Below are 10,994 nucleotides of genomic sequence, written 5' to 3' on the forward strand. Positions count from 1 at the left end.
TTTTTTTTTTTTTTTTTTTTTTTTTTTTTTGAGACTGGTTTGAATAAACAGAAAAATATCAGCAGTGATGAAGGAAGTTTGTTTTTAAATTGCCTGTGCAAATTCTCTGTTTTCATAGGGAAGTTGGAAATGAAAACTGAAGACGAGGTGGATTTTCTGAAAGAGCATGAGAGCGCAGCCTGTGAGGAAGCGGTGAGTGCCACTTACGCATTGTTACCTTGTCCTTTTCTGTGCTTTTTAAAGAAACGCCACTGCTGCTGTGGCTGGCTGCTTAACCTACTGGTTTCCTTTCTGTAGCTTTTGCAAAGCTGAACAGCATCTATCACTGTGACATTGGTTTAGCCTTTTAAAAATAGTGTGGGCTTTTTTAGTCTTCGCATTTTTCAACTACTGGATTAAGACACGTTTATGTTATCTTGGTGACATAGAGATTGACCCAAAAGGTTCCTCATGAGTCAGGGCTGTACCTGGGTCTGTAGACAATTCAATAAAAGCGATGCCCTGTAACGTGCTTGGGGTTGGCGATGCTGCGTGGGGCTGGCAGCGCCTCCCAGGTCCCTGCATGTGCGTGGTCCTGGCGAGTCTCTCCCTCCCCTCTCACACTCCGCGGAGTTTTTGGCAGAGGGGACTGTGGCTGCAGTTGGTGTTAGTGCGTGCACAGACTCTGAGGTCTAAAGGCATCCCTGTCTGGGAGTGTTAGTGCCTTTGCTGGAAGAAAAGTTAATAATGGGAAGACATACAGGGATCAAATGTGGGGGGAAACCCTATATTCCTCATGTCAGTGAAACAATATAAAAAGGTCATGTCAGGGATCAAAAATCAGTTGGTGGTGTTTTCTGTTGTGCTTTGCCGTGTTTAAGGGTTGTCTATGATAAAAACCCCACGTGGATATTGAGCTTGACAGGAACGTAATTTTGGTTTACAGCACTCCTAATACATATTCTGCTTTATCAGAGATACGGGTTTTTTGATCTTAACTTTCCTAGCTGGATTTGCATTTGCTCCTCTATTTCATGTATAGTTTCTTGTTCCTGAAAAAGAAAGTGTTTTGTAAATGCTAAATTGCTTGCAGTCTGTGTTGGTGCACGTTGCCATTGAGCAGCTGTGTTTGTGTGTTAGTGTACCATTAGCTGTTAAAAGAGAAAATATTGCAGGGATGAGTTAACATTGCAGGGTGGAGCACCAAAAAACTTTGCTCATCCCACAGTAAAACTCTTTAGGCGGCAGAATGGTCTTGCCAAAGCTTGTAATAAAATCAGGTTTATTTTGTTTTTAGCAAGTTAAGGCTTAATTTCTGTAGCAGTTTACTTGGTGAGTTAGCCAGGGACTAGAGCGAATAACTTTACAAGCTAAAATTTGTGCTGTCTGATAAGTACGTCTTTTGTTACAGGAATGCATGAGTGTAAAGATGCTGATGATTTTTTTTTTTTATTACCCTTTATTAAAGATAATTTTCATGACTAATGCTTAGGTATCTGGTCGTAAAGTATCTTTAGAAAATGCAGATTAGGGCACTACCTTTTCCTTTCAAACAAGGTGAGAAAGAAACCTATTGAATTGGGCTTCCATTTTGCATGTTTTACAGGCATTTTGATTTTTTGTGTGTGCTTTCTTCTCTTCTTCCTCTCCCTCCCACCGGGTCAAACACCTCTTTAGAAATCTGGCTTTTCTGGTGCAGGAATGGGAGTGCCAGGGGAATGGAAAGTTTGCTGCAGGACTGACAGGGTTTCCTGTTGCTAAGTTCAACAGAAACAAAATAACAACTGCACTATATTAAGGTCATTTAAAAAAAAAAAATCAGTGGAAGACTTTATAAATAGAGCTTAATTCACATGTGTAGGTTGGGTAGGGAGCTGGCCAGTGAAAGCCATCGTGAAGTGTGCATCTCCTGCCACGTCCTGTTTCTGCTTTATTTAGTGCTGACTATTTTTGTAGCCAGAAGTCTTTCAGGTGCTCATTGCCTTCTCATTACAGATCCATTTTGTGGTTAGTAAAAGCAGTTTTCTTAAGTTGTTGCAAACGGAAATGTTGTTAGGAGCTGCAGGTATTTAGCAGTCCCACTGGTGCTGTCAGCAACTTTGGACCTTGGGAACTGCATTAACTCCTGTTTTGGGAGTGAGAATTTTGCACAGTGTTACTTATAAATATGTAATGTGGAAAGCTGTTTGTATGCACAGACTATTACAAATGTTTTGGAGCCTAAAAAGTGCATCTTCTTGTATAGTACAATCAGGCTGAGTGACAGTAAGCCTGAGCAGACTCACTGGAAAGAGAAGGGGGAAAATTCCTAGTTGTGAGTTGGATTCTGAAGACTGAGCATGAGCTGGATCCATGATGCCAGTACTACATGTATAAGATTGCACATGCTTTCCCCTCTAGTCTTTTCAGAAAACTTTGCCTGAGAGAGGCTCTTGTGCATGTCATGGAAAAGCTGCAGCTGAAAAATGTTTAGGAAAATAATGGCTTACAGAGTTATAAGCACTGAAAAGAAAATAATGGAAAAATGTTTTTTTCCAATTAAAATGGATTTTTAAAGTGTCTGTTTATTAAATCTCCAGAATGTTTTCTCAGAGGCTGTATTTGTTCAGCTATAGAAATTCTGTAAACAGAATTTCCCAAGCTCCTTTAATGTTGGGTGATGCGTGTTCCTCCTGTGGAGACTCCCCTAGTCCTTATCTTCCTGCTTTGTTCAGGGATCTTGAGTTGAGCTGGGGAAATAACTTGATGTGATCTATTAAAATTAGACTTCAGCATTTTTTAAACCTAATAACTTTAGATTCTTAATTCTGATGAGAAATCTGGTTTTGACTTCTGCATACTGTGCTATTAGAATAATTTAGAAATTACACCTCGTGGCTTCAGGATTATAAAAGTAAAGTGACAGTTTGAAATGAACTGTACCCTGATATACTTATCATCCTGTGTTGATCCCAGAAATCAGTTATGATTCATTATTACCTGAATCTTTGTCTTCATGTGGTACAATCGATAAGGTTGTCCTGCTTGGTTCACCCGACAGCTTCAGTTGTCTAAACCTATGACTGACAAATTGTAGCTGCCTGACCCCAGAAACAGAGTTCACTGGGAAATAGCCTTCTTGTGGAATTTATTAATTTCATTAGTTAGCTCCTATTGAATTTAATGCATCCTACCTTTACCACATGAATTATTTCTTAATTAATGTCTGTATTTTCAGAAGTTGCAGCCTACCAGATAAACATGACATTTCTAAATACCTTCACAGAGAATGAAGCTTGAAAAAGATTTGCTCTTTTATCTCTCCACTGATCTAAGTAGTGTAGTAATGTGTGACATATCAGCAAGATCACTTTCTGGAGGAAAACTTGCAATATTTTCAGTTATGATTTAGAAGGTGGAACTATGTTTATAACACTCCCGAATGACATCAGGTTGGGAGGGGTTGCAGGCACTTGGGAGAACAGGGTCAGGGTTCAGAGTGACCTGAAAAAATTGGAGAGTGCATCCAGATAAGAAAGAAAAGCAATCACAGTGTGCTTCATTTGCAAAGAAGAAATCAAAATGAACATGTACTAAGTCAGGTTTGAGTTGGAGAGGGATGGCTAGTAAAAGACTGAGGATTTTTAGTGGAGCACAAATGAGTTGTCAGCAAGAGGCTATTGCAAAAGATACAAAATCTTATTTTGAGTCATATTGAAGGAGTGTCCCCTGTAAGGTGCGGGAGGTGACAGACTTGTGCGTGGCACTGCTGAGGCATCATCAGTGTCATCGAATGTGCTTTCGGGTGCCCTGCTCCAAGGAGGACACAGGCATACTGGAAAGTGTCCAGAAGGAAACAAGGAGAAGGGATTAAGAAATATGAGAAGAGGTTGAAAGAATTAAATTTATTCAGTGCAACAAAAAGAAAACTATTGTGCAATCTAGCATTCTGCCAACATGTCATAGTGGTTATTAAAATCCCAGATTTCCATGGCAGCTTAATTTACTGATTTGCTAATTTGCCAGGATGATTTAGGCTGGATGTTGAGAAAACATCCTGTTATCATCATGAAACTGTCGCAAGACCACCTAGGGGAGACTAGGAAACCTCCTTCCATGGGAGTTGTTCGAGATAAGATAGATGATGCTTTGTTGGGACAGAGCCCCAGGTCTGTTGTTGCCTGTTACTTTTGGTTTGTAGGCCCTCAAGTTTGTGTTTCACTGAACAGGAAGAAGAGGAGAGAACAGCTTGGCCAGAGTCTGGCGGGGTATGTAAAGGAAGGGGACAGGGATGGCAGGACCATAGCAGATGGAGGTGGGAAGAGGGGATGGGCTGGACTCGGTGGAAAAGGGCTTGTAGGAGAGAGTAGAGGCCCACACAGCATTGAGGCGGGTGTTAGGATGGACAGTAGGTGTGAAGTATTTTTTCCTTCTTCCACTGACTGTAGTCTTCCATGTTTCTCTCCCCTGGAGTCATCAGATAAATGGAGAAGATTATGGACAAGGGGTACAGTGTCACCCCCCTCTAGTGGCTGGTCCTTAGGAGGAGAGCCTGGGGCCAGTGCTGGTTGTTGGTCTCAGGTACTAGAGAGATGCTTCATGGCTCAAAACTGCTGAACCTTGTTGGTGACCCAAGGCAAGGGGTCGTTATAGTTCTCTAGGCTTCAATTTATTTTCTTAGGAAATAACTCCTTTAACAAACCACTCACCTTAAGGACCTGCCAAAGTTCAGGTTGTCTGAAGTCCGTTTTCTCCATATGCATGTGTATACATATGTACATACTATGAGATGGTGATTGCAAATCCCTGTTTTCCAAAGAGCCTGCAGAACAGCATGGGAAGCTTCCCAACAGCATGGGCAATTTCAGAGTGAGTAGTCGAAGTGTTAGAAACAAGTCAGAGCTGGGTCTGGCAGTGGAAAGTGAAGCCTTAACAATAGTCTGCATCCTTGCCCTGCCTCTCTAAAATCACTTGTGTAACACTCTCTCTTTGTAAACGTTGTCCTGTAACTAGAGTAAACATGGAAAAACCCAGCCAAAAAGGAGCCTGCCCTAAGCCTGGCATTAGTGCTAACAGGTGACACACACATGCCCATCGTGTCAAGGCTCTGGGCTAGTCACCTGTGAGGCCCTTTCTCACACCCACCAGCATCCTGTGTCTGCCCTGGATGCTCAAAGCAGAGGCTCGAGAGATCTAGGGAGGAAATTGTGTCAGACGGTCAGCCCCTGAGTAAATTCATCGCTGTGCGGAACAGATCACCCTGGGTTTCGCCATCTGCTCTGCGCATCACAGTGTAAGCTGTTGAGTCCACGGTATGTGCTGCAGGGAGTTAGAGTAAAAGCAGGGGGAAAGAGAAGAGAGAAGAGAAAAAGAAATTCAAACCAGGTTGGGATTCTTGTTTGGCCTTTACTATTACTCATGCTTTGAAATCTGTAGCAGGAAGGCCTTTATACAGCTATTGTGGCAGGTTTTTTGTCCTACGCTTAGCTTCTCTGGGTGCTGCAGTTCCAATGCCTTTTTCTCCCGAACACTGCTAATCCTCAGCCCAAGACAGTCGTTTCCAAGCTCAGTCACAGGATTCACGGATGTTAGCAAGAGAAGCAGGAACGCAGATGCAGAGCCAAATCCCCAACTCAGTGCAAAGATGCTGCTCCCAGGTTTGGCTAGGCGTGAGCCTGTGGCAGGACAGGGCAGAGGATGGCGCCCACACCACCCCCACGGCTTGCTGTGGCCACACGGCTTGTACTAGCCCTCGCTGATCTCTAGAGATGGTGAGTTCTTCCCTATGCCTTGCCCTTCAGTCACAACAGACAGGTTTTTAGTGGGAAAGATTGCTGCGTGTAGCTCTGATACTCTGTTTTGTCATCATTTCCTAATTTCCTGTAATAAAATATCTGTGTCTGCCATCCTCCCAGTGTCAGCTGCAAAGGGGATTTATCCCTCAGCTTTTTCACACTCATTGTTAAAACCATTAAGAGCTACCTGCAGTTTTCTTTACCATCTGCAAATACCGCTGCCTCGAAGACAGAGCTGTGTATATATTCCTGCCATAGTCTTGAGATGGATACAGATTTAGAACAACTGCTTAATAATTACAAATCTGCCGTGCTTGCTCTTGGCTTCCTTCAGACAAACAACTCGGAATTCAGATTCAGACATACAAATTATTTAACATCATTGGATTCAGTCATTCAACATCATGGATTCAGTCTTACAAATTATTTAACATCAGTGTAGTAAAGTAGCTTTCTGAGGCCCTTTTCAGGATTGGGACTCCATGATTTCACAGGTTTGTCAAACATAGAGCTAAAGGACTTCCAGTATAGAAAATCCTGGTTTTGGAGTTCTCTTCCAGTGGTTAGATACATTCATTTTTTATGCAGTCATGAAAGTATGGATCCATAAAATAATGGATGTATAAGACTGTTGCTGTAGCAAAGGAATGCTGGCATTGAATATTGTGCCTTGAGAAGGAAAATACTGTGCTGTTTTTGAATGGTTCAATCTCCTGTATCATATGGATTCTTTTATTTGTGTTTGAAATCTTTTGAAGTTTTGTGGTGTAACTGTTGTATGGTAGACATGGTTACTGCACACTGAATTCTTGGTCTAAATATAGAGGAAAATAAGATGATAACATGGGAGACCAATTGCGGACGGACTTTTCGATGGAGACAGCATTATTATGACAAATGGGTACTTTGGTATATCACATCACTGGGTTTTTATCCTTCTGGAGGAACCTATCTAGCTCCATTCTGATATTTTGGAAGCCGGAGTTGACACCCTACAATGTAGAGAGGCCAGCACTTAACATTTTTCTGTAGACTTAAGTTTTATGCAGTTCATTGGTGGTTATACCACCTTAGAGGAAAACCTCATTAATATGAGAAAGATGTATATTGCCATACTTCTGTTCCAGGGTTTTGTGAGGAGTCATGGACTGGTGCTTCAGTTTTCTTGCCATCTTACACTATCCACTATCCTGTGTAGAGTTTTTCAGGATTTGGAAAAGTGTTTTGGGGTAGTTTGGGCCAAATCCCAAAAGTCTCCCGAAAGGTGAACCACAGCGAGAAGTGACACATGGAGGGAGAAAGCCCCTGGGTACCACTGGATCATGGCTTCAGCAGTGACAGCTGCTGTGCCAGCACAAGTGCTTGGGAGGTTGTGCTGTGAATGGGCCAGGTTCAAAAGTGAGATGAGACCTGGGCAGAGCTGTCATTCGGGGTTCAAAGCAGCACCTGCCATTTGGGGGGCTTTGGGCTATAAATGTATGCATGGGGAACAGTGTTGTTCCCACTTCCTTCTCTGATGGAAAAGCCATAAATGAGATGCAGCGTTTGGAAAATAAGGTTAAACAAGAGACTGTAGGAGTGACAGTGAAAACTTTGAAGGGTTAAGATAGTTAATTCTTTGAGTAAGTTATTTAGGAACCTGTGGGCTCTCTATTGCTTTCAGTGTTTCGGTCAGGACTAGATGTCCCATGAATGATATGCTGCAGCTTTAAATAAATTGCCAAACCAGTGGTAGAACTGCTGTGGGGTTATGTTGCCTGGTCTGTGTTATCCTGTTATCCTGTGTTATCCTGGTTTGTATGGACTTGGTGTGTTTGCATGATACCTCTCGTCTTTAAGATCTGCGTTGGAATGTGAAATACAGCAATGCAATCTGAGAGCTCTCAAGTAGGGACAACTGTCTGAGAGATGAGCGGGACTCTTGGCCACTGATGAAGACTAACAGGTTGTAGCAGTATCCAGGCATGGCATTTCTGACTTAATCTTCATGAAAGGATGAAAAGAATGGTGTGAGTAAAAAGAAAAAAGTAAAGGACAAAGGAGAGAGAAATGTACCTCGAGATAGAGTGCAGATTATAAAGAGTACTTAAGTGTTTCCATTCATGCAGTGTGAATAGTTATGAAAACGTATTTGGCATTTTACCCAGTACTGTTAAAACTCTTTCCATGGAAACATGGAATCAAAATGCATTTAGCTTTGCAGTAGTTGCACAGATTCCCCTTTATGTTATCATTCTCAGCCTTTCCCCCCACACACCCTCTTTAGGCAGTCCACTTTCCCTTATTCTACTGTTTTCATGCAAAGGTGGAAATCTCAGATTTTTTTTTTTCCTGCAGCATCTCTGCCATTACTGCTCGGTGTCATGTACGTATCCTGGTATGGCCCAAAGTGACTCAACTGTGTTGCAGAACGTTTCTGGGATCAAACTGCTGTCAAAACATCAGATGAGATAAAAGCCTGGACGCTTACTAAATGTTTGCCTTTCCATGCAGCATCCTTGCTCACACTGGGCAGTTTAACTGTTCTCTGGCTCTCTCTCAGGGATATCTTTCCTGCCAGGTCTTCACTGTGCAGAGTGGTAGTATGGGACAGTTTGGTGGTGATGGAGAGGGCTTTAAGCCTGGGACTGTGAAACAAGAGTAGATTAAAATATCTTAGTCTGTACAGGAGGACTGAGTGATTTGGTATCCAAGCATATATCTGTAATAAAAGCGCTTGACTGGTATGGAAGGGAGTGGGTTTGGCTGAGCAGAGACAGCTGCAAGTCAGAATTAAAAACTCCAGGGACAGCAGTGGTGGTGTGTTTGGCCGTGGTTAGTCATAGATGTCCTTGCTGTCACGGTAGCAAATCGATCAAAACTTTTAAGGCAGAGAAACTTCAGGGAAACTTCTGAATTTTGGTAGAAGACTTGTATTTATCATCAGTCACACTGACAAGGAGGTGATGCCTCCAAATGCAGATTCTGTAAAAAGCATGGACAGTGGTGACTTTTCTGTTGGGACCCCAGAGCAGGTAGGCATAAGGGATGAGTGTTTCTTCTCCCCGCCTCTTGCCTTCTTCCATCACCATTTTGTTGTTTTTACTCCTGTGGTCTGTGTTGGACTTCTGCTTTGGAATACCCCAACATGGAGGCTGTAACAAGAATGTGACAGAGTTTTGCAATGCTTTAATAAAATATACTCGATCAGCTGTATAGGAATTAGCAGATGGGAGCAGATTCTAAACCAGGCTTTCGTCTGCACTTGGTCTATTGCATCTAACAGGGTTCTTCTCCTTCCACCTTCTCTTTTTACTTCACTTATGCCTTAAATTTATGCCTAAAAAAGCAAGGATGTGATCTAGCTAACTTTCTGATTTTTCTCTTAAGCAGTGTAGAATGTAGCTGCTCCCTCCTTTTTTGCTTACTGTGTAGTGCCAGTGATGTACTCAGTGAAAATGAAGGTGGTAGCTGTGCCCAAGAGACTAATCCAAACGATAGAGCCAATATTTCTGGGTTATCTTGTTTGCTTTCTCTTCTGTTTGTGTAGTTCGAATCAGAGGAATTCTTGCTAGCCTGTGTTTAACCTGAGTTATGCTGCTCTCCTTTCAGATCCGCAGGAGGTCCGATGGCTGGCTTATGGTTTTCTCTGCCTAGTTATATGTTACTTCTCCTTAAAGACTTTGCCTTGATATGTATATACACCCTGATACTATTACAGCCACAATAATAGTAGTTTCACCTTATTTATGCACTTAGTTATTTGGGGGCATATTCTTACCTGTGGGAAGTGCAGCACCTTTATCAAATAGCTCATGCCTCCCTCTTCTGTAGCATTTCCATCTCTACTGCAGACACTAATACTGTGTTTGCAAGTACTGTGGTGCTGAGTCTGCCTCTCTTTAACCAAGTGGCTGTGTTCTCCCTTCTTATATGTTGTCCTTCCAGCTGGTGAGATAAGAGGCAGGAACGTGAAGCCTCACCCTCACTAACTCATTAGTCGGAGCCCTGGTGCTGAGCCTGCTTAGCATCAAGTGACTTGTTTTTCTTCTGTCTGAGACTGTACTTACCTCCATAAATCACAAAAAGATCATAATCCTGACTTACTTGACACTGAACTTTTGCTTGGTTTCTTAACACAGCTGGACACATTAAATGTCTAAAAGTAGTTGGGAGGAATATTATTTCCAAAATACACATTTTCAAAGGCTGGAGGTACAGTTCTCTGAAACATTAGTTTTAGGTCTGAGGTCTTGTGCTTGGGAATGTAGAAATCTCTTCTGCCCCTCCAAAATATTACACTGCAGATCTTATTCATTCTTCCCAAAGGCATGGACAGGGGTGGGCTGTTAAAGTCTGCTGAGATTAAAGAAGTGTTTCTTGGTGTTTTGGTCTACTATTATTTTTATCTTTAACTCACTAACCATAACAAGGTGAGGGAATGCATACTCACCCACTTGCCCAGGAGGAGGTGAATAAGTCTTGGCTGCAAATGCCTGCACATAACTGGTAAAAGAAGAACAGTAATGTATGGTTTTGAGCCTTTAAAAGAGAAGGATGGTTGCTTATACCATTTCCAAATATTCCCACTTGCAGATGCCTAGAGGGAGGGATTGGGGTCCAGTGGTGTTAAAAAGGGAAGGAGGAGAGAGTGAATCCTTTGCTCCCTGCTGCATGGGCTGAAATGGGTTTTAGGTCATTTTGCAAATTCTGGTTTTAATTGCGTTTTGAGGAGACGTGGAGAGAAACCTCTAAAGGCATTTTTGTTCATAGTTGGATATTTGGGGGACAGTGTTTAATTTTGCTTGTCAAGACTTGTTTATTACTTGTTTTCTGTCTTTGAGGAAGCTGAGGTTTACTTTGTATGTTGGAAACGATGCAGAAGGCACCCAGATGAGTGTAGATGGATCCTCTCTCTTTGTTATAAATCTAAGTATATAGACTAAATAAATAACTTCTTTCTGGGCTTAAAATCCTTACAGTGCACGAGACAACAAAAATTTGCGTCTTGGAGTAGCTCCTAGAATTCTTTAATGCTGAAATATCTCCTCTGCTTGAGAACCTGGGGCTCTCCCTCCTTTAGATAAGTGGTTTCTGTTTAAACTGGCTTTTCTTGCGACGGTCCTTTCTGGCAAGGGTTGGCACAATTCAGTCAGTACTGACGGTGACATTGGGAGTGCATGGCAGGGAAATAAGCAGTTTTGAAGGTAAGATTAAACAAGCCCTCTCTGTTAAAAAGAGCAAGGGGGGGGGGGGGGGGGG

General features: G+C 42.3%; 1 protein-coding gene across 14 annotated transcripts in view; it reads left to right on the plus strand.

Annotated features, from left to right (window-relative positions):
* Positions 1-10,994, plus strand: part of AKAP13 (A-kinase anchoring protein 13) — a 217,799-nt gene that overhangs the window by 124,752 nt on the left and 82,053 nt on the right. For all 14 annotated transcript variants that reach the window (XR_003399121.1, XM_026855851.1, XM_026855855.1 and 11 more), the window contains one exon: positions 119-192. Coding sequence is in view for 13 of the 14 variants with exons in the window: in XM_026855851.1 (XP_026711652.1) it covers positions 119-192 (74 nt within the window). In the remaining variant the exon portion in view is untranslated. The remainder of the gene's footprint in view (positions 1-118; positions 193-10,994) is intronic.

The sequence above is a fragment of the Athene cunicularia genome (assembly GCF_003259725.1).
Source record: "Athene cunicularia isolate RWA chromosome 10 unlocalized genomic scaffold, athCun1 chr10_part1, whole genome shotgun sequence".
Lineage (NCBI taxonomy): Eukaryota > Metazoa > Chordata > Aves > Strigiformes > Strigidae > Athene > Athene cunicularia.